This window comes from Meleagris gallopavo, chromosome 3, assembly GCF_905368555.1.
Source record: "Meleagris gallopavo chromosome 3, MGAL_WU_HG_1.1, whole genome shotgun sequence".
In the NCBI taxonomy this organism is placed as follows: Eukaryota; Metazoa; Chordata; class Aves; order Galliformes; family Phasianidae; genus Meleagris; species Meleagris gallopavo.
The window spans coordinates 14,555,474-14,579,217 of NC_139406.1; the positions used below are offsets into that span (position 1 = coordinate 14,555,474).

The 23,744-nt window shown below is 39.4% G+C and overlaps 1 protein-coding gene across 1 annotated transcript; it reads left to right on the plus strand.

Annotated features, from left to right (window-relative positions):
* Nucleotides 1–2,306: 2,306 nt before the first annotated feature.
* On the plus strand, nt 2,307–23,272 carry KDSR (3-ketodihydrosphingosine reductase). Its single transcript, XM_085220320.1, has 10 exons — nt 2,307–2,601; nt 8,092–8,181; nt 8,607–8,663; nt 12,036–12,101; nt 12,267–12,362; nt 13,494–13,685; nt 14,728–14,811; nt 17,529–17,612; nt 19,423–19,524; nt 19,869–23,272. Exons 1-10 carry the CDS (start codon nt 2,494–2,496, stop codon nt 19,986–19,988), a joined length of 999 nt encoding a protein of 332 aa, XP_085076446.1. The 5' UTR covers nt 2,307–2,493; the 3' UTR covers nt 19,989–23,272.
* Nucleotides 23,273–23,744: the final 472 nt, after the last annotated feature.

Genomic DNA, 23,744 nt, shown 5'->3' on the forward strand with positions numbered 1-23,744 from the left:
TGTTGTGTTGACGCTTCTTCTACGGATTAATTAGCAAAGCAATTAGCATGTTTTAACCTTTCTGTTTTCTTACCCATCCCCAAGGACATACGTACCTTGGTCAGTTTGTGCTTCAAAATTACACTTTTTGATGTTGTTTATCAAGGTCAGATTAATTAAATACTGCTTTATATACAACCAAAGTTTGGACTGGAGAGCTTTAACATTTTTTTTAGTGTTCAATTTCCAGTTCCACAGTCACTGAGAAAAGAGTTTCATAGCAAACCATTCCCGTGTGTCAGGAATGCACTTCCTTAGTGAATGAGATCACATGAGACAAATACAAACCAAACAGCAGACAGCTCAGGAGGACAAACTTCAGTGCCTGCTGGCATAATTTAAAGGAGTCAAAAACCTACTGCTGTGGCAATACTTTGGTGAGTTATAATCAGTTCGCAGGGTCTTCACTTTTGAATGTTTTTTCTCAGAGATAAATTCATGACACTTCACTGCCCCCAGAACAAAACCAGAGCAGACGCTACCTGGATTGTCAATCACAAGGTTGTAAAGTGGCCACATAGCCAAAAGGAAAAGACAGTACGGATTTCCCCATAAAATTTACTGAGAGGATTCCTCATTAATCTACAAGGGCTTTTCAAATGTTTAGTAATATGTGATCGTAACTGTGACCAGTCAGGAGCATATCAAGCGTTTGAGGTTTTTAAAGGCTCCCTACCAATATGTTTAACCTCCATTTTACTAGACATTAGCTGCAGATGATTGTTTCCATCCATGCCCTCGTCTCATGTTGATTCTGAGAGCGATTGTGAAAGACGGATTTATCTCCGTCTGCTTTATCTCCATGCTGCTGACATTTGGGCTTTTCAAGTCTTGTCGTATTCTGCAGGAGATATCTATAAATAGGCTATATTACATTATCAATCTCCTCTTTTGTGTTTAATTAATATTCTACAAAAGATAACACATACACCACCCTGTATGTAAAGAATGAAGTCAATATCTCTGCTTGCCACGTTTTTAGTCCACATCCTACACCAACTTCTGCTGGTTGGACTTGGTGGTTTGGACTTGGTGACCTCTTCCAACCTTAAGGATGCCTATGATTCCACACTGCCTTTCCTTGGACACGCCGCTTGTCAGCTCTCTCCCCATCCGTGCTGTGGCAGCTGTTACCTCAGTGCGCACACGTTCTTCTCATTTCCTCACACCTTCACCCCACAGCATCACGGTCAAACTGTCACCAAAGTCCGATCCTGACTCAATCCCATTCCAGAACTAATTCCTGGATTCTTTTGTTACAGATTCTTTGCTCTCCGCTTGATGACTGCCTAATCCCTGCCTGCAGCCCTGCTCCCATTTCCGCCTACTCCTCGCTCCAATCTCATCTCCTGCATTATCTTCACACCCTTCCGTATGCCCTCCTGCCCAGCGCTTTTGTCTGATCCTAATCTCTCCGAGGCCATAATGCTGTGTATGCTGCAAACTCCTGTCTACAAGTCAGAGGCTGCACAGCATTTGCAACGTAAATTATTTCAGGGAGTTCCTTTCAGTCATAAACAGCGAAGGAAATATTGAACATAAGCAGACATACTAAGTTAAAGGCATGGAATCATTTTATTTGAGCTCCAGGATGCTTTTGTTTTCATTTATCTTTTATTATTATGTTTTGAAACCACGCTTTTACACATATATTTTTCAAACAAAGAAGAGCAGCCCTCGGGTTTCAGGGTACAAACGCCCTTTACTTCTTTACCATAAGAGTGGTGAGGTTCTGGAACAGGCTGCCCATCCAGGAGGTTGTGGATGCCCTGTCCCAAGAGGTGTTAAAGGCCAGACTGGATGGGGCCCTGGGCAGCCTGGTCTAGTATTAAGTGGGAAGTTGGTGGCCCTGCACGTGGCAGGGGGGTTGGACATTCGTGATCCTTGACGTCCCTTTCAACCCTGGCCATTCTGCGATTCCATGATACTGCGAACGACACCCGCAGCCTCCCGCCTTCTCCTCACGGAGCCACGCCCCCTCCTTTCGGCGGGAAGCCCCACGTGACGAGAAGGGGCGGGACCTACCTTACGCCTCGCCTCACCCGCCCTAGGCGGGGACCGTAGGGGGCGCCCTCCAGCACACCGTCTTCTCCGTAGGAACTCTCTCTTCTCCGCCGCCCTTTGCCTCCAACGGTGACCCCGCAAACAGCCTGCGGCTCCAATCTCCGAGCACCGTCCCGCCCCTCGGCCAATCCGCGAGCTCCTTCCCCTCGCTCACTGGCCAATCCCCGCGTGCGAGGCCGCGCCCACCGGCCAATCAGGGCACGGAGTGGCGGCCGCGTTCTCCTCCTCCCTCCTCCTCCTCCCTGGCCCCGTGGCGCCGCGGCGCAGGCGGGTACCGGCTGTACTCCCGCTGTCCGCGCCGGGCCGCGCCGCGCTCGGCGCCTCCCGCAGCCCCGGGGGCCGCCTCACCGCCTGCCGCCCCCCTCCCCAGCGGGAAGTCCGGCCCGAGCCATGCTGCTCCTGGCGGCCGCCTTCATCGTGGCCGTCGTCCTTCTCCTCTACATGGTGTCGCCGCTCATCAGCCCCAAGCCCCTCAAGCTGCCTGGCGCACACGTCGTGGTGAGTCGAGCGATGCCTCTCGCTTCTCCCTCCCCGCCCCGATGCCGGCCGCTGCTGGCCGACCGACCGCGGGGGAGCGGTCCGGCTGGGCGGGACGAGGGAGCGGGGAGGCCGCGGCCGCCGTGTCCCGGCAAAGGCCCGGCTGCGTCTGTCGGGGTGCTGGAGCGCGGCCCTCCGCGGGAGGGGGAAGGCACGGGCCGAAAGGAGACCCGGGGCGAGGAAACAGGCGGGCTGACTCGAAGGAAAGCCGTCAGACGGCACGCAGCGCGGGTATCCGTGTCCACGAGCAACGTTTTGCTCGTCTGTAATCAGCGTGGTAGGAGGGAGCCTTTGAGGGGGGGTTTATCCGGGCAAATGTAGCGTTTAAACAGTTCCACAGGAGCGTACCGCCGAAAGCTGGACGGCTGCGGGTTGGGGAGCGACAGCCGGGGGCCTGCGGGTGCGGAACGTGGGTGTGTGAGAGCGAGTCGGGACAGCGGTGGTCCTTCCGTCGGATGGCGGGACTTAGCTGTAGTTAGCCCGGGTTTGCTCCGTGTAGAGGAGCTGCGCTGTTTGCTTGTTCAGTCTGCTTGCGGATTGCTCTCCTTACAGCAGGACTGGGGGGTAATGCAGAAGTTAGACCTTTGAGGTGTGAGGGGATTGACAGCTGCTCTGCTTTTGGGTTTTTTTTTGTTTTTTTTTTTTTTTTTGAGCTCCTGCAGTGCCTTGTTTTTTGTTTGCTTTTTTGTCTGCCTGTTTGTTTTAAGACTGCTCCTTGCAGGTAGAGCTGTCCCTGCTTGGAGCTGTCCAAGTTGCGGCAGTATTCCCGAGTTACTTGGTGCAGTGGGTATTGCTGGGTACTGTAACTGGCTTAACAGCATCATGAGATATTAGACTGTGAGTGAAGGCTCTTTCTTTGAGTCTCTTCCCACAGCAGTAACTCTTGCTAAGCAGGAATCCTTCTGTATTGCGAAAAAACAAGGTGAAACAGGGTAAGGGTCTTCTGCAATGCTCACATGAAAGTAGAATAGTAAACAATAAAGTGTTCGGTGTGTTCCATTCCAGAATATTGTTCACTTCTTTGTTTTAATCTGATTATTCCAAGTATTGTCTTTTCTTTATGTCATTACTCTTTTTCCAAAGCTACTCTGCTTTTTCTTCTGTTTTCAAAGAACCACTTCACTTGGCTCACACAGAAAACAACAAAGAATAATCTCGTTGGAGAAACCTTCCCTCACAGCAGCTACTGCTAATTATATTAGCCATGTAAGCTGGCACAAGAATTTGACACTTGTAAGCTGAATATGACTATTCATAGGACTGTAGAATGGCCTGGGTTCAAAAGGATCTCAATGATCTCAATTTCAACCCCCCTGCTATGTGCAGGGTCGCCAGCCACCAGACCAGGCTGCCCAGAGCCACATCCAGCCTGGCCTTGAATGCCTCCAGGGATGGGGCATCCACAACCTCCTGGGGCAACCTGTTCCAGTGCTTCACCACCCTATGGAGGGTTAACTGTATTGATATACCAATATAAGAAAAGGCTGTAGGTATTTATTGGCATAACCTTTGTCATGGTTTTGTGCGAACCGTTGACAATCTTACAAATCTGTGGATGATGAGCTTTAGTGGCATTGCTGCTGGCAGAAGAACTTTTTTGACTGTGGCTTCAGTTATGCTCTGAAAACATTCATGCAAACAACTGAAATATGGAGCAGTTGTTTCAGAATTTTAATTTTTGGATATATAGGTGCTGCTCATAACCCTGATGCTGTTAAACTTGCATGTTTGGATTTCAAATGCTTGGGTGAATTGTGTAAGAAAAAATATTAGATGATAGTTCTGTAAATTAGCAACTGTTCATGGAGGCTTTACACATCACATGTGCAAGGTGAATTCTTGCATCGTATAATGGGAGTGAGTGTTCTCTGCTACTGGATTTTGTGAAAATATTCAGGACTGTAGCACTGTTCAGAGACTTTCTTGAAGTGTTTTCAGAGAAGAGGTCAAAATCTGTTAATGTGATTTGTATATCTAATTCCTCCTTTGCGTATGCAAGAGGATACCTGTAGTATTTCTTAAAGAAGGTCATTGGATGTGTTTGGACTATTGTGTATATTATTTCCTAGCAGTTACTTGTTGAATTCTCAACTTAAATCAGCATTTTTTCCACATTCAATCATTTGTAGAAGCTATTTCTCTGTGCTCCTAACAGTTGTAATGGGTAATACAGCTAGGTGTTCGAGGTATGAGAACAGAAATCTGAGGCAGAAAATGTGTGGTTGTTTTTTGTTGTTGTTTTTTTTTTCCCTCTTGTCCTCTCCTGGAGTCACTTGTGCGATGGAAGTGCTTGCTGTGTGACATAAGGTGTGCTTTAGAGAGGAATCGTGACCACAGGAATCTCTTCTACCTAGAGAGGAATGGAACTCCGCAGAACTCCGAATTACTGATTTCATCTTGTGGGGGTGTTTTCCTGTTCCATATCTGCTGTGTGTTTTGGTAACCTCAGAGGGCACTGTTAAATAGAAAGGACTTTGCAGCTATCAGGTTGATTCGAGCATCAGGTTTTGCTTATTTAGTAAAACAAAATGCTTTTATATGTATATTTACTTTTGTGGGCTAACTATGGCAGGAATGAAAGGATGTTTGCTCCTTGTGATGGTCTTTCTTTCAGTTTGAGCAGAGCCTTTAACTTGGACTTAGTTGAGCTTCATGCTTAGTTTAGCATGCCCTAGGTAAAGGTGTAAGGGTCATCTCAGGACTAGGAGTAGTTTCAGCATTTCTGTGCAGAGCCCATCAGATAACGACAGCAGGTTCTGGGTGTTCCAGGAGTTGACCCATCTCTGTGTCTCAGCTTTGTAGCTCTTGCATTGGGGGCACTGTGACCTGTGGCTTGCGTGAATCAAGAGGTTCAGCAAGAGATCATTTGGAGTCCTGTCTGGCACACCAGCCAATCGGAGCAGGTTACAGGGATGTTCTGTTCCAGTGGAACTAAATACTTGCTGTGAGAGCACCATCTAGAAGCATGAAGCCAGCTTGCATCCTGTGCTGCTGCTAAGTGAAAGCTAACAAGGCCTGCTGGAAAGAGCATCAGGTCTTCATTTTGATTGCTTCTGATGATAGTTGTGGTGATTTGGAATTGCACTTACTCATTGATCGTTGAGTTGTTCTGTTTCCTTACTGTTACGTTGCACCTCATGGTGCGTGTTAGTAACAACCTCCAACATATTAGTAACAGCCTTCCACCTAAGCGCTGAAGTTCCCAGCTAACTGATTCTGCCTTTTGTCACTGACCTACCTGACATGAGCCCTATCCAGCATTCTTGGGTATGAATGCAAATAAAAATTTCCCTTTCTTGCTCAACTTCAGACCCTGTCTTTCCGAAGTGAACGTTAGTGTTGTCTGACAAGCCAAAGGCTTTATGCCAGTACCTTCACCTTCAAAGAATTCCTCAAACACTGGTGTAGTTGACCAGTTCATGACACTTAGCAATTTGAACAGGTAGCAGTCATCTGTGCCTCAGCGCTGTGCCAAAAGTGAGAATTGGAGCAATCTTCCACATTCGTTCCTTAGTTCCTGTGTTGACGTACCAGCTGCTGCTGAAAATCTGTGAAAGCTCATCTATGGAACTGAGGTTTGCCTGAATACATCACACTGAATCTCTTAATCCTTCTAGAGACGTATTGGACTCTTGAAAGATGCTTTGGGAATAACTAAAAATTCAACTCTTCTATTGTGAAGAATTAAATGATGCTGGGATTCTGCTGGAGTCCCCAAACATTAACACTCATTCTTACAGACTTAATTTGCTTAGAAAGCAGTCATCCTTTATTCAGAATGCAGGAGGAAGCTCTTCACTCAGAGGGTGGTGAAGCACTGGAACAGGTTGCCCAAGGAGGCTGTGGATGCCCCATCCCCTGGAGGCATTCAAGGCCAGGCTGGATGTGGCTCTGGGCAGCCTGGTCTGGTGGTTGGTGACCCTGCACATAGCAGGGGGTTGAAACTACATGATCATTGTGGTCCTTTTCAACCCAGGCCATTCTATGATCTCCAGAACAGAACAAGCATCTTGAAGTCACCCACAAAGGTTAGTGTAGTGAAGAGTCAATTAGAAGCTGATTTGAAATGACTTTCTCTCATAGAGGAAGTCTATGAAGTTCTGCTTAAGCTGAAATTATTCTTGACCCATTACAGGCGACAAACTAGACAAAAACCGTGGACTATGTTAAAATAAGTTTTCTGAAGTTAAATGATCACCATTGTGTACTGAGCTGTTTTGTTTGAAGGTTTTGTGATGAGACACTCATAAGAAAGAAGAGTTTGGTGACTCATGGGAGCATACTTCTAACTCTTTTGATTTTACTGCCTCTAGGAATATGAAAGAATTTTGAAGGTAGTAAGTCTGAAAACCAAACTGAGGCATGTGCAGATGAGACTGGGAGCCTTTGCTCTTCCACTGATTGGCTCAGCGCGTTCCATTTCTCATAATTGAAATAGAGGTGATACCTTACTTTCTCTGAAGAAGTCTTGATAAAGAACAGAAATAACAACTTTCAGAGGAATATGAATCTCTTTTTAAAATATTTAAGCCTGTATTTCAGAACTCACTTCATCAGTAAAGCATTCCAGTATTTTTTCAGTGATATGCTCTTAGGAGAGGATTCAACAAATTTTGCCGTACAAGGAAAATACAACTGTGCGTATTTAAGGACCGAAGGCATGTGCAGACACTGGGTTTAAATGAACAAATCACCTGAAAGTCAATATCAGGAAGACACTGACATTTATTTTTGTCAAGAAGAGCAGTTGGGTCACCATCTATGTTTTGTTTTAAATGGAGTTCACAAATAGATTTTTCTGGAGGGCAGTGAGGGGGTGTTAAGGTGACTTTAACACTGAGAATTATGTTTTAGAGGAAGAAGGAAAGGCTTACGAGGGCTTAGAACTGGGATCCCCACAGAAAGGCATTGAGGGATGGCACAGGCAGTTCAGTATCCAGATGTGAACTGTGAGACGTGCTCTACAGCGGGTCAGCTGTCAAATTAAGGATGTTTATTTAATAAAAAAGAAGATAACTTTAAATTGTATTTGTTTACATGATGTTTTTGGCAGACTAGCTACGATTGCTCGCTTTATGAATCTTTGGAGGGGCACTATGTAATTGCATTCTTAATAGTGATTTCAAACTTATAACTATTAGTGTACTTTAGAAATAAGTTAATCGAAGGCAAGTGAGAGTGGGTCTAAGTGAGAAACTTAGAGAAACATGAAAAAATACCACCAAGGTAAAGCTGATATTTGGGACAGAAAGAGTTGCCTGACAGGGTAGTGAGATTTTGTTTTTTCATTCATACTCAGTAAGTACACTGACTTCTGTATATCTTGTGTATTCATACTTCACTGGATAATATTTGAATCTCGGTACACTTTTAGAGTTTTGATTTGATTTTTTTATGGTATAGGGGTAGGGATGAGAATAATGGACTAACTGGCTTTCAAATAACTTCTAGGTAACTGGAGGCTCCAGTGGAATTGGAAAATGTATTGCTATTGAATGTTATAAGCAAGGTGCTTTCATAACACTGATTGCAAGAGATGAGGTAAGCATATTTGTATTTTTGCTGGCTACACTATATTAATGAAATTGGTATGGTTGAGGAGTAATTTGGGAATTGATAATTACTCTTTTTTTTTTTTCACTGTATGCTTTAAGGTGGTCCTAATAATTTAAATGTTATGTATTTTCAGAGTAGAGATGGCTGCCTTTTTAAGAAGTGTATCCTAACATAGGATTTGTGATAAGCTTGCATTAAAACTCTTCCATTGCTATCACATGGAGTTGATGTTTTGATTGTATATTCATAAATCTCTAAGATGAACACAGGAAAGTGTTATCATTAGCTGATGATAATGTTTTTTTTTTTTTTTTTTTTTTTAGAGAATGTTTCTAGGGCTTCTTAAAATACTGAAGACTAATATGTTCTCATAACTGAGGTGCTTTAGCTGTTCTTATTATCCATTTCAGAACAAGCTGTTACAGACAAAGAAGGAAATAGAAAAGTACTCTGTTAATGACAAGCAGGTAAGATCACTGCTACCTGTAACTGTTGTGTTTCAAGATAGTCACTTCAACACAGCTTTAGTAGTCTGGTTTTTAAAACCAAGCTGTTTGATTAAAAATAGGTGAGGCCTCACTTGAATTCAAAAAATTCCAATCTGTCTACGTGTGGTGTTCCAAACTCTGCTACATTTGATGTTGCCTGGTTAATACACTAACTTTTTTTTTTCTCAGAGAAAAAGATTGGTATCTTCAGCTGTAGGTGTAATAGAATTTTTTTGATAGCTGCAATTTGCTGTCACTTGATAAATGTTTGTATTGTTCAAGATTGAAGAGAATAACCTACTTTTTTCAAGTCTCTCCTTGAGAGATCATAAATGCAGCAATCGTAATGGGGAATGAATTTAGGTTCTTATTTTCAGATTTTGTTCCCTATGTTGTGCTGTGTATTGCTTTCTCCTGGCAAAGCACTGAGGTTTCTAAACACTGAAGGTACTTTGGTGAATAAACAGTGTACTCACGCTTAATGCACTGTTTTAGTGCATTAATGCTTGCTGGGCTACCAGCTGTTAAAATAGGGCAGCTTTCTGTGTTCAAAAAACACAACTTCAAGATGAAATACTTTTTTTTTTTTTTTCTTGATACTCATAATCCAAAGGAAAGGGGAAACAGCGTTGAGACCACTGCATCTTTGATTTCCTCTTTCTTGTGTTCCAGAAATTGGTTCTTACTTTCATTGTTACAAATGCAAGCAATTTGTTTGTGATAAGGAATTTGGAGTCTATTGGATGCAGTAAATCATTTCTGTAGTCTGGTAAATTAGGAAGTTGGATATTCTCTTGAAAAGAAGCAATGGAGGAAGATGAATATTGGGAAGCAATAATGCTAGTACTAGTACTAGATAAATGAAGGTATCAAGCAAACTCAGTAAGATTCTGTCTTCTCTCGTTCCTGTCAAATGGCTCAAGCTGATCTTTCTGTGCATGTTGCCTTACTCAGATCAAATTTATCTTGTAATATTAAGTCATGTGAGGTGAGGAGGAGCAACATTTTGTCTCCTTTTAAAACAAATAAATCCCGGTAACAGTTTTCCTTTAGCTGCTTGGTTGGCAACAATGCACATAGCAGAGGGCTGAAACTAGATGATCATTGTAGTCTTTTTCAACCCAGCCATTCTATGGTTCTATGATCTAGTCTTTTCCCAGGGTTGATGATGAATTTTGTCAAACACTGTCAAAATGCTCTTGTTAAAAATCTGTCCAAGCTAGACAGATGTGGGCTTACGTTTTTATTTTCTTAAGAAGAGTACTAGGTACACCCTCAAGAGTTTCAGTTAAAATTTCACTAAGTTCAAGACTGAACAAGCTTCAGTGTGGGCTAAACAGGATTGTTTTAGCACTAGCAAATTTAGACTTGTCCATACTTCATCTGGCTGTAGTGGGAGTGCCCTCATGTACCTATTGTTGAGTTGTAGTCATTGTCACAGGGAAGACTGTCTGTTCTAAATTCAAAGAACACGAATAGAAAAAGCAGGGTGTCTGGAGCAGCTGATAAGAAGCTGACAAATGAGGGCAGCTGAACAGACAGAGGCTGTACAAGAAGATTGCTGAAAGCATGGAGTTGTCTGGGATAGATTGGCAGACCACAGAGGCTGTTACATTTGCAAGATGTCAAGCGAGGGAGCAAAAATCCAGAGGAAATACCAGTTTTTACCTGATTATATGCTGTATGCATTCTGCTCACGTATGTATATGTAAAACTAAGTTGCATTGAGAACCAGGATTGTGGTGTCTACATACCTTTAGGTGTTTGATTTGGCATGTTTTCTCTGAAAGACATTTATATGTGATTTATTTAGAATGCTGACAGTGCAGCCTTTACAAATAAAGGTGTGCAGTGGAATGAAATACTTGCCCATAATTTTTTTTGAAAGTTTTAAAAATCCCTTTCCTAGTATGGAATATTCCTAGTGATTTTGCTGGGAGTGGAATTAAACTTTTATTGAGAAATAAATGCTTCAGGAATGATCAGGCAGTGCTCTACTAGAACAAAAGACGAGGAACTGGAATGAGGATATTAGACTTCCTGGCAGCATAATCTGTTTATTAGGACCACATTCACAGTGCACGCTCTGGACTGGAGGTAATCAACTTAATGTAGCAGAAAGGAAATACAATAATAGAAGCAAAAAGATGAATTGTATAATGTGCTGGTAGCCAATAAAAGCTTTGGTAGTTCCTGAGTATAGTGTTCACAGTATGATTAACTGATCTGTGGCCCAATGTCCAATTTTCATATGGAACTGTGATTTTTTTTTAATTTTTTTCTTTAACCTTGCTGATCTTGTGAAGGCATGCAGATAGTAAATGAGCTGTTATTTTTGTTCTCAAACTTATGGTAAAGATAAATATTTCTAAAATCTAAAAATGCCCTGAGGAGAGATGCTTGCTGGCCAACCAATAACTTGCACCACAAGTTTACTCCGACGTCCAGCTATGCGCAGTGCTGGAAGGCAGGAATAGCCAACCTGCTGCACAGGAACGGCAAGCAGATTCTGTTTATGTAGCTGGGAAGTGTTGCAGTCTGACCAGAGGCAAAACTGACAAATGACTAGCTGCCAAAGCAGTTAGTTACACTTTGGTAAGCTTTTCTTCATTTTTGTTGGCATGCTTTATGACAAGTGACCCTGATGGCACTCGTTAGAAACTGGTGATGACTTTATTTCACCTGAAATGAATTTAGATGAATTGAACAAAGTAAAGTAAGGCATAGAAATCAGGATGAGAATATAGGAGTCTCTACTTTTATTATGGTATGTGATTGCTTCTCATTTCAAGAGGCTGAGTTGCCCCTGAACTTTGCTGATTGTTTAGCAGAGAGGATAGTCTCTTTGTAAATCCCTGGCCAAGCTGGAGTTGGCAGTGATCTTACAGTTGGTGATACCCCAAAGTCAGTCCTTCCTTTGGCTGGAAGTTGACTGGAAGGTGCTTCAAAACTTAGGTTCTGAGATCATGTTGCTAAATGTAATCACTTTTAAAGAAAATCAATACCTAACTTCCAGCTGCGACAAAACTTAAGATGTTGCTGTCTCTTTTTTTTTTTTTTTTTTTTTTTGGTATTTATTTACTTATCCTCCCCTGGACCACTTTCTATATTCATTTTCTTGTATCGTTCAAACTAAAATCCATAATCTCTTGTTCCCAGACTAGGAGTAAACGTTAAATCACTTTTTAGGCATGTGTAGCACTGTGCCACTAATCAGTTCTTCTTAGCCTTGTTTTTTCTAATTTTGTCCCTGATATGACCTAATTAAGCAGTGTGCAGTTTCTTTTGTAAGGCTTGGGGCCAACCATTCTTGGACTTAGATTATAAAATGTTCTTTCATTTTCGTTTTAGGTTGTGCTGTGTATTTCTGTTGATGTATCCAAAGACTATGAACAGGTGGAGAATGTTCTAAAACAGGTGAGAGGCAGCTGTTTCACCTGTGTGTGTGTATGTATGTATGTATGTGTATATATTAATGTCATCTCTGTGTGATGTGTTCCAAGTGGCAACATATTTTATAATGACACTGTACTATATGAATGCGTTTTCCTGCTTGAGAGCTTAACTTCTGTCCTCTTGCAGGCTCAGGAGAAGTTGGGGCCAGTTGACCTGCTTGTAAACTGTGCAGGAACATCAGTTACAGGAAAATTTGAAGATATTGAAGTGAATTCTTTTGAAGTGAGTGATCATGCTTTATTTCATTGCAAGTAATTTGTCATTCCCCTGTTCTAAGGAATAGATTATTTTACTGTGTCTTTCCAGACTGTATGAGTAGCAATGTATTTCATTAGTGGTGGTTTTTGTATGCATTTCTAGATTTGCAAGGACTGCAACTTATTTTTTTACCTGATTATTGGTCCATGGATGATTCAGAACAGTGAATTTTCCACCTGAGATAGGGAAGGACCTCAAGATGGCAAGGAAGGCTGATGTGTGCTTTTATTTAACACGCTGTGAAAGACACTGAATTTCATATGGTCTCTTTTTTCCTGATGAAGATGTGTGGGTCTTTTTCCCAAACTTTGTATCTGTTTAAGAGGAATCCATCTTGTCAGCATTCAACTCTGAGGTGCACAGATTGTTAGTAGCTTGATGCAGCTTGATGGAAAGAAAAAAACAACAATAAACCCAAACCAAAATGTATATTTAAAAAAAAAAAAATCCTCTCTACTTTTTGGTTACTTTGATTCCCACCTCATCACTGAGGCACGTGAAAATGCTAATTAGGCTTGATACTAAACAGGCATATTGTTATAGTAGGTGTAACAGTAAGTGTAAATAATCTCTTTTATTGCTTGTATAGGCCACCAGTTGTGTTTTAGGTCTTCAAGAGAATGAAACAGAAAAATTCATCTTACCTGTCAACGATGAGAGCTTGTGCATATATACATAGATTTTTTCCTTCTTTTTTCAGAAAGCCCTTTAAACTTTCATTTCAGTATGTTTTTGTACATTATGTATAAATGCATTGCTTTCTAGACACTGTTCGAGTCAGATTTTTTTGTAATTTGCCATTTTTTCTTTGGGAAGGCCATAATAGCTCGCATTATCACTATCCTCAATGCCATTAACAGTTGTATATACAGTGCATTTCTTTTTGTCTTACAGAGAGATTCTTAGCTATAGAATGGTTTACGAAACTAATACAGTAGAAAACAATTGTTTACTTTGCTAGTTGATAGAAATAGAAATCTAGTGGAATTTGATGTTAAAGCAACCATTAGTAGGGATTTTGGCGAAATAATACTAAGCATCTGAAGAACTCTGAATCCATGACTCAAATACCATTTTAATATCATTTTTTTACAGAGATTAATGGCAGTCAATTATCTAGGTAGTGTTTACCCGAGTCGTGCAGTTATCTCTACCATGAAAGAACGGCGGATGGGAAGGATTGTGTTTGTATCATCTCAGGCTGGGCAGTTAGGCCTTTTTGGTTATACAGCCTATTCTCCAACCAAGTTTGCTCTTCGAGGATTGGCCGAAGCCCTGCAAATGGAGGTGTGTGAAATGACTGAAGTATTCTTGCTTGTAAACAAGAACATATAATTTCACTAGCTGCTAAGCACATTTTTATTTCAGTAGTCTTGTGCGGCTCTGCTGATACCTGTTGTGTTGGTGCTTGTTTGGGAGCAGTACAACCATATGGCTCTGTGCAGGGCTGTGGAAACTAAGCTTTCAGTTGCACAAGAGAGAAGAAACTCAGTTTGTTTCTAGAACTGAAGATGGCCACATACAAACTTATATGTTCTGTTTATCTTATGTCTAAATATCTTCGAGTTTAATGAAAGGAACTTGAATTTTAAGCAGAACGGTTTTGAAGATCCCATGGTTATGTGAGGGGTTGGTGTGTAGGCCCATGATTCCCAAGCTGATGGCGAGGCACTGCTAAATGAATGGTATGTGAAACATATGAGACAGTAAAACTTACAAGCTTGAATGCAATAACCAAATCCTCTGTTCAAAGTGGTTCACTCTTCTAGACATTGGTACATGTGAGTTTTATATATTGCAATGTTCTCAGTCTACATTTAAGTTGAGACAAAAAGAAAAAACAACCCTGTTTTCATTATTTGATACGATGAGAGTTGGATGTATGTCACTGCAGTAAGACAGGTAAAATTGATTGGGAAGTGATTTTCCTTAATACCTGTTTGGTTCTAGACCCTTGCACGATCACTGCTGTTATCCTGTTCTGTTCAGTGTAATGGATCGTGTCGATCAGGTTTAGAGAGTTCTGGCCTGCAGAGCAGTGGGACTGCCAAGTCTGTCTTCAAACTGGTGATATATTTTTGTTGAATTTTTAAAGGTTTTTTACCAAACAAAGCAACACAATCATCTCTTTAAAATCCATGTTTTCTTCCTTATTTGACAAAGCTCCGAGTCTTGCAGGTGTTGAGTGTGTGTGTGGATGATTTAACACTACAAGCAATCTAAAAAAATAAAGCAAGCATGAATTTAAGAGAAATTAACAAAATTATGAGAGAAATGTAAAGGCTGTCAGTAATAAGATAACACTTTTTTTTTTTTTTGTGAACTGCAGGTCAAACCTTATAATATCTATGTAACAGTGGCCTATCCTCCAGATACTGACACACCAGGCTTTGCAGAAGAAAGTAAAACAAAGGTAAATCATCCTTCAGCAACACTGTAATGTTTTTAAAGGTTTACTTTATAATAAACAATGCATCTCAGGTATCATTCACTTCTGTAGTACTTCTGGAAACAGTGCATATTAAAATGTTTAAAATGCTTAAACACTTTGGATTTTATCAACTTCGCTGTCCAGTGTAGTTTACTCTGGCTTTAAATGGAAGAACTGCTTAACTTTTAATAGCTGAAACACTAATAAGCTTTTCTGCATGCAATCTGAATGTTGCAAAATAGCAAACTAAAGCCACTGTAACTTGTTTGGATGTAAAAGCTTGATGAGCCAGAATAGTGTACCTATTTTGCACCTTTTGATATTATGCTGTTAGGATGGTCCTGACAGGCAAAAGGAAAACTTCAGTTCTTCACTGAGATGTGCAAACCAACTATTCTGTGTGAATACGTGCTATGGCACAATTTTATATGCAAGAACAACCACTGTTAATGTAAAAAAGAAGCTCTCTCATCCTGTTTGGCACTATTGCTTTTTCAGGGAGGTGTATCAGTGGTTGTCTTTTTCATTTAGCTTAGCTTAAAGCAGGTTTTGACCTTCAGAAATTTACTTGCTTCTCATCACTTGGCAAATTCCTACACATAAAATGTAATATATAAAAAGGGTGCTGGCAGTACTACATTTAGGCCCCCAGTTTACACTGATGTATCTGCTAACCAGAGAACACATACTGGTATCTGTAGATTAGCCATGTTTAAGATGCTCCATCTAATATAATGTGTAATAGGAAATTGAGTTTAAATTTTTTGTCTTTCACTTTTTCTATAGGAATCAGCAGGGACTGTGTAACACAATTCTTTGTACCTTCTTGATAATAGATCTTCTGTATTAAACATACTCCCTCACATCCACATAAAGAATTACACATCTGCAGATACTTGTGTAGCTTGCACATTCTTTGTCTTTTCTTCATAATAGCCTACTGCAGGGAAATATATTCTCCAGCAAAATGTTCTGTTAATCTCAGATTTCTGTGTAAGGGGAATCAGTGGGGTGTGTGTGTGTGTGTGTGTGTGTGTGGCCTTTTTTATCAAAAAGGCACTGTCTTTTAAACATGTTCATGCATCGTTTTAGCACACATGAAGTCTTTTTGTTGTGTGACTACCTTGATAGTGTACCTTACATCACTGCAATATTCTGTCATTTAACAGTTCAGAATGTCATTCATTATGGTTGCATTTATTTAGTACTGCTGAGTTTAGAACATCTGTTTCTGTGGTTTGCATCTCATTAAGGCTAAGCTGTTTTATTCTGTAATCACTGCTCATAGTTAGTTTAAGCAAAAAAAAAAAAGTCAGTTACAAGGATGCTTCTTCCTTGTGTTTAATCACTAAGCTCTTTTTCTGAGATAACTGCTTGACAAATTGTAACAGTGCTTTCACTGGCTAATCAGATGAAGTATTTGATGCTTGAGCTCTGCTTGCCTTTTTCTCAGCGTGTCATCAACTTTAGTGAGACGCCCCCGAATAGCTGCTGATTTTTCCAAAACTTAAAGTACTGTAGTTTATTTTTGACATCTGTATCTCTCAATGGATTTTGTTGACGCTGGCCAGTGGATTAAATTATGCATGGGTTATGAAATGAAGATCTAGTGACACACACCATACCACCATAAGAAAGCATGTGCAAGGTGTTTCTGTGTGATTTTTCTCTGACAAAGACACTGACTCTTATTTTTTTTCTTAATACACAAGTTTAAAAAATAAACTAGTGAGCCTGGTCAGCACATCAGGATTCACAATTTCATAGATATTTCAGATTGAGAGAGAAGCCTGTAATTAAGTTCTTCCCTAGAAGTGTGTGTGTGTGTGTGTGTGTGTGTGTGTGTGTGTTTCAAATGTTAATCTTAGAATGCTTTATGCATAGTAAGTATTTGACTAGGTTTGAATGCGTCCATTCAACTTCATTAAATCTAATTCAATTCTTCTCTGTAACAAATCTACTTGTAACCACTCTTCTTTTCCTAATTTAGTGCAGTTTGTTCTTTATCAACAGAACCATTTATCTTCATATATTTATCATTTAAACAGCTTGCCATGCATTTAGCTCCAGCATTATAGAAGCAAATAAATGACAACCAACCTTCTGAGTACTTCTCAAACCTTTTTACTGCTTGCTCTTACAACAGATCAGACTTATTTTTGTAAAAGAAATTGTGACTGATAAAATTGCCGTGGCTGCTTTCTTCTAGTAAGGTAAAATGACATAAATGCTCTAAAACACAATGAAGTGAAATACAGTGGTGGATTTTGGTGGGTACCCTGTGTGGGGTTTGAGAAACAAACAAAAAAAAAATTAAGTAAAATCCTACAAAACAAATTCATAAGGCATTCTATTTTTTACTTCATTAAAAGAAAAAATAGAGGCATTGAGGAGACACAGCTTAAGCATTTTTCTGGCTTCTGAAAATCAAATACTTGGAAAGAACACCACCTCCTATTTTGTTGGTAATAAACTCCAAGGGGAAAAATACTGCCTAAAAGCTGGCAATTCTCTTTGTAAAACTGTGCTGCTTGTGAAGGTACTTTTTCTTTTCAGTGGATGTTTTAAGTGACAGAATGGTACCACTTATTAGCAGCAACACCATCTGCACTGAAAGACCCCCAAAGCAAAATTTGTCCTTTGTGTTTTCTCTGCTGTGTGTTCTTAGTCAAACTTCTAATGACGTTTTTCTATTAAAGCCCTTAGAGACAAAGCTCATTTCTGAAACCTCATCTGTTTGCCAAGCGGAACAAGTTGCCAGAGTTATAGTCAAAGATGCCATAGTAAGTAAATCATTTCTTAAAGGATGACCTTCGTAGGAGAGACCAAGATGGCTTGTAATGCTTGTTTAAGAGAATGATTGAGCTAAAAATAAAATCAATTTAAAGAAGTGGTGGTCTCTGGTTAGTTTGAGCAGGAAGTTTTTCTCTATTTCTCTTTTGCCGCTGTGCCCACAAATGATTTTGTGCAATCTTTTTGAACTGAAATGTATCCATAGTTGTCCCTTAGAATAAAAGGATGCCTCGGTATGACACAATGTCTCAAAAGCAGGTTATGGCTTTATTTCAAAGCACTGAACTATATTGACTTTTTATGTATCAAATACCATTTGTCTAACCTCAAAAGCTTCTTTGACTGTCTAATTTTTTTCTTGAATATGAGCTTAGATCAAGATGATCTTAAAATAAATGGAAGATGTCTAGCCTTTTTGGCTATAAATGTCTAAAGTATCTGATTTATGAGTGATTAAAATACAATGAGATGTTCTTAGTTAAAGGAGTATTGCATTTTTGAGGAATTGTTGTAAAGATTTGTGCTGAAGATTGCTTCTTCATAAAATAAGAAGAAGCAAACACCAAGGACATTCTGAGGTGGAAATAAAAATGAAACTTAATATCCTTACAGTACAGTAATTGAATCCTGTCTGTTATTATTTTACAATTCTAAATACTGTTAACATGGTTTTGAGAAATGTTTACAATAGTTTCACAAATGCAGCAGATAAGTGCAAAATCACGCCTGGATTTGGGGTGGTGAGTTTCAAAATCTAGTATGTCCTCACGTGGTATTCTTATTCTGCATTGGTAGTTAAGGACATCCAATCTGGTTTCTAATCATAAGCATCTGATCTTTTTACACCGTGCCTTCCAGTGGTGGTCTATTAGTTGAGATGTGGTCTTTATGCAGTCAAGCCCTCAGCTGAGAGACTAAAATTGAAACTAAAAGGTAGTTCTTGGACTGTAGGAACTCAGTTCTCTCAGATGCATGTTGGGTAATATTTCACTCAAATATCATCTCCTCTACTGCTCTAAATAGATAATTGTGATTCAGGAACACCGCCACCCCTTTTCACTTCTGTAGTGTTTCAGAAAGTCTGTTTTCCAGCATAACCTGCTAGGAGAAAAAAATAAATAAAATGGGAGAAGCCTGGGAATCAGAGTTGCACAGTTGCAGTCTTTTCTGATGAGTAGTCCAAAAAAAAAAAAAAATCCATATCTTTTTCTCCTGGGGAGCTTCCCCCTCTTCTGTTAGTTGAATCACTTAGTAGGCAGTGCAATATTTTGCGATTTTGAGGAGAACCAATCAAAGTCATTAATATAAGTGAAGGAGGACCTGTTGCACAGTGTTTGAAGGGCACCTCCTCCAATAAGTCTCACACAGTAGGAACCTGATTTGAAAAAAAGGTTTAGCAGCATTTTATTCTTTGAGTACAGCAGTGATTGGTGATCTGGGAGAAATAGGGTGTAATTCTGTCTGAAACATGTTTACAGGGAGAACATTGTGCATTTTCTCTATCAGAGGGCATACTTCAAGAAGAAACATTGAGCCTTCCTAGCTTTCAAAGAAGTTCTTAGAAATCTATCACGCCTCTGTTTTTAGGGAGTATCTTTCAGAATGTTGCTGTATAGTACAAAATATTTCTTAAAATACAGGCTCTTAATTGTGGTCATATTTTTTACATTGATGTATTAATTCATAGTGACATGAAATTAACTATGATTATTATAAATAGCTGTAAAATTAAGGCATGTCACGTTTTGCCACAACTGGGTAAATTACATTTTCCTTAATTACTGTTTTCCTTCCATTCAGCAAGGGAACTTTAACAGCTTTGTTGGATCAGATGGTTACATGCTATCAATATTGACAAGTGGAATGTCACCAGTCACTTCTATCACTGAAGGTCTTCAGCAGGTAAGGTTTGCAAAGGCCTCATAGTTAAAATTCCTTGTAGTTTAAAATATGTAGAATGTTATGCAAGCATTGATTATTTTTTCATCAAGTAGCTGTCAATACCATGGAAGCTTGGATTTAGGAAACTGAAGCAATGTTCTTGAGCTGAAGCAGCAATATGGCAAGAAAGCAGAGATAACTACACACTGCTCAGTCCTGAACTGGAACATGGTTAAGAATGTTTTCATTTTTTTTTTTCTTGATTATATTACCTGTCTGGAACTTTTTTTCTTTTATTTCATGAGTAAATAATAAGCTACAATCCAGGATCATAAGTGAATTGAAAGATGTTTCTCTGTTTCCAGGTTGTTTGCATGGGCATTTTTCGCATCATTGGCCTCTTTTACTTAGGAAGCTTTGACAGCATAGTTCGACGCTGCATGATGCAAAGAGAAAAATCTGAAAATACAGATAAGACTGAATAATCTTGAATTGAATTGAAAGAAGAATGTCAAACAGTCTTGGACAGCTTGCTGCTCAAGTGGGACTCAGCTTCTCTGTTGAAGGATGTAGACTGAAGGTACTTGGTTATGTGATAGATGAGTCCTCTCAAAAGCAATGAAAGAAAACAGAAGTTTAACTCCAGAAAATGCCAAGCTATGCAAAAGAGTGATTAAGGATTAGCTTTTTTTTTTTCCTTTGGTGATTTGAGCTGGAGAGAATTTGGGAACTTGTAAGTCATCTGTAGGGTAGAACTTGAGAATGGACCATGTGTGGTAATTCTGGACAAATGCTTAAGTTTTCTCACTTTGGTGCTTATGTGGAAAAAAAATGACAGACCAGGCTGAAGTAGATTCAAGTCCCCTGAACAAGTCAATAATCTTGCTAATGTTTTGGGACTGCTTGTAATTTGGAACGTTAACTTTTCCTTTGATGGCCAATCTGCAGATCTTTCAGTCGAAGACAGCTTTCCTTATTCTGTTCAGCACACAGTTGTGGAAACCTCAAGATGACAGATTTTTTTTATTTTTTATTTTTTTTGGTTAATCTAAGCTTTCTCAGTCTGGGAGTAATTAAAAAGTATGACTTAATATATGCATACTTTCTAAAGGGAGATGAAGAACCCATTCCTACAGAGAAATGCTAGGAGTTGTAACTGGCCCTTGAAGTATGCTGTGAATGAAAAAAAAAAAAAAAAAAATCAAACCATTTTCAAGTGTGATTATGTCTTTCAACATTTTAAATCATTGGAAAAAGTATTTGTCAAAGTTATACACTCTTCCTATCTGCCAGTTTTTGCTCTGGAAAGGGAAGTAGCTTCATGCTACTGTCATGCACGTTATTTTTGAAAGCCACAAGTGATGAGCCACACCAGTAGGTGATGATAGATAGACTCAGATACTGGGCTCTTAGAGTAGCAGGAATGTAGCTTTTGGGATGGGGGCAGGGAGGAGAGTCAGAATGGTATTCTGTGCTTAATTTGTTTGTTACACAGAAAAACTTCTAACATGACAAGAAATTATTTAAAATTCTCTCCTCTGTCCCTCTCCTCACTTGCTTGATTTACATTATATATGAACCAAGGCTGCTCCATAACTGCTTCAGAATACACAGAACACAATGGTGTGGTTTTTTTTTCTAATAAATTGCAAGTTTAACACTGGAAAAGCTTGATGCATAACAGTGATGTTTTAAGGGTGCACTATATACACTGTTTATTTAATGGACCACTATAGCAAGTGCCTTGTGAGCTTTTTTTCCCAAAAGCTGTGTATTTTGTATTTATTAGCGCCAGTGTGTTGTAAATCTGCCATTTTCAGTCAGTACTCTGAATCTAAAACTATTAAAACTTGGCGTTTTCACTTCCTTGAAAGTAATATTTAAGAGCAAAGCAAGCAAAATTGATTGCTTTTAAGATGTTCTGTATACCTATTTAAGAAGAGGCATTCAGTTAAGAATAAGAAGAGATATGAGAAATAATAGGTGGTTAACAGGGAAAAGTCTTAAAAATGTAACTTGTTTGTTCTCCCTCTGATTTCAGTTGATCACTTCAAAAATTTTTGTTCATGTAGGCTAAACTTGCTTTAATGTCTGTTTTACAAATGTATTTGGAGGAGTCACACTGATACTCTCATTCAAAGTGGTTAGAATTTCATTGGATTGCAAACGTCAAGGCGTTGCAGAGTATTTCCTAAAGCCTGTGTTTTAGGTCCTGCCTCTTGATTTTGTTTAGATATGTGAAGTTGTGCATGCCTATATTATACAATTAATTTTGAGAGTAGATTATATTCCTGCATTTTTTAATCAGCTGGGCTTTAGTGCAGAGAAATCTAGTCTGCATATGTGTTTTCTGTGCTGCTTAATGTGAATTACACATAGTGGAGCATTTCTCATACATTGTCAATATTGCTGTGTTTCTTAAAGCAACGTTACAATGCTATTTGGACCCAGTTATCTACGTTAGTTGTTACGTTGGTGCAAAAATCAAACATTCCTTTGATCATCTGCAAAATGATACCAAAGTGGGTGAATCGGTTATGCAGTAGTTTGGAAGATATTTGCTTCTGCAAATGACTTTAGAGCAACACAAGTTTTGAAGGTCAAGTCTTGAAACCAGTAAGACTTTAGATACTTGAATTTTATAGGATCTTCAACTTGGGATATTAAAAGGCTTGCATTTAAGAAAGAATCCAGAAGATTAGAGTGCACATAATCTGATAACTGGGCCTCTTAAGAATATTTCGGGTTGGGCATCTTAAATCACCAGTCACTTTTCAGAAATCTTGACTGAAGAATGCTCCAAACAATGACTGATCGTAGTTGAGCGTGTTTGTGAAGAGGAACACTGGGTGAAAGTTACGGCCCTGATGTAAAGGTGCTTCAGTTCACACCTGATTTTTGCATATTGCAAGGAGTTGTATTGGTTGTAAAATTGTAGGTTGCATCCCCTCAGCAATTCTAGGAATGTGAAGCAGGCAAACTTTGAAAAGAAACAAGTCAAGAATACTCTTTCTGAATGTTCCAGCTTCCGTTGTTGCACATTCGTACAGTTCGTTTTAACTGATAAACTTTTCAGCTGTTTTATTGTCAAAATGGAGTATATTGTCAAATGCAGCAGCCTTCAATGTAAACTTTTTCTTATCTCCATTCTAAATCTATGATCATACTCATTTTAAGGTCCAATATTAAGTGAAGGAGATGCCTTGTAATCTTGTGGAATAATGTTTGAGTAAAAAATACATATATATATATATATATTTTGCTACTTTGAATGTTACAGAACCTCTGCATCGAAGCATTTTAGCAGTGTATTAAATCCACGAGGAACTTCAAATAGATGCAACTACTGTTTTGTAAAGCTGTCAGTAATTTAATCACTTGTGCCATATCAGGCAATGTCTTGTCTCTTGTTTTCCTGGTCAGTCTTTAAGATTCACTTTGGACTTTGATAGTCTTCTCTATTCTGTGTAGTTTCTAATGACTGTCTGTCTGCTTTAAACAGATTTATTATAACTTTACCAAGGTGTTCATGTGCAATTTAAATAGATTTAATATTTTACTAAGACAAAAGATATAGGTAAACTTCATTTGCTGTGAAAAATTTGAGGCACTTTTAAATGGTAAAAATATACACAGTACCATTTGTAAAAAAGAAAAAAGAAAAAAAAAAAAAGAAACATTGTGCTTATTGCTTCATCTATTTTGTGCCAGAACTGTAAACTAGTTTTCAGATTTTATATTTCTCAAAATAAATGGAGAATCAACAAAACCTATAGCTCTGAAGTTCTTTGAAGGGATGAAGAGCAGTAGGTACATTCATTTGCAAGGCTTGGTGGTTTTTTTTTTAATCTGGGATTAATTCAGCAGGATCCTCTTAATTTTGTAGAAAAGCAGGGGGGGCAATAAATCCTCCCTGTTTTGGCAGCCCAGGCAGAGGTGTGCAGCAAATGGGGGAAGATGTAAGGTACTCCATTCAGCAGTGTCATCAAACATGGGTGTGGCATTAAATTGATATTGGAAAGTGGCATTAAATTGATAAAATCTGCTTTTATTGTAGGAGTTGTTTCCAGAATTTAACTTGTACTTGTGCTCCCTGGAAGTGCTCGTGAATTCTGATGAGCCGAGTGGTGCTTGTTCTTTCTAGTGGGAAACCATAGAAATAAACAAGGTTAGGGTGGCTGTCTTTCTGTGACACTGTTGAACGTGAACCTGTATATAAAATTATTGTACTATCTTTCAGC

What these genes read in the sequence shown, in the direction of transcription:
- KDSR (XM_085220320.1), top strand. Translation starts at nt 2,494, where the DNA reads ATGCTGCTCCTGGCGGCCGCCTTCATCGTGGCCGTCGTCCTTCTCCTC. An exon ending in CACTGATTGCAAGAGATGAG is followed by an intron (nt 8,182 to 8,606) that starts GTAAGCATATTT and finishes TATCCATTTCAG; the next exon opens with AACAAGCTGTTACAGACAAA. An exon ending in TGGAGAATGTTCTAAAACAG is followed by an intron (nt 12,102 to 12,266) that starts GTGAGAGGCAGC and finishes GTCCTCTTGCAG; the next exon opens with GCTCAGGAGAAGTTGGGGCC.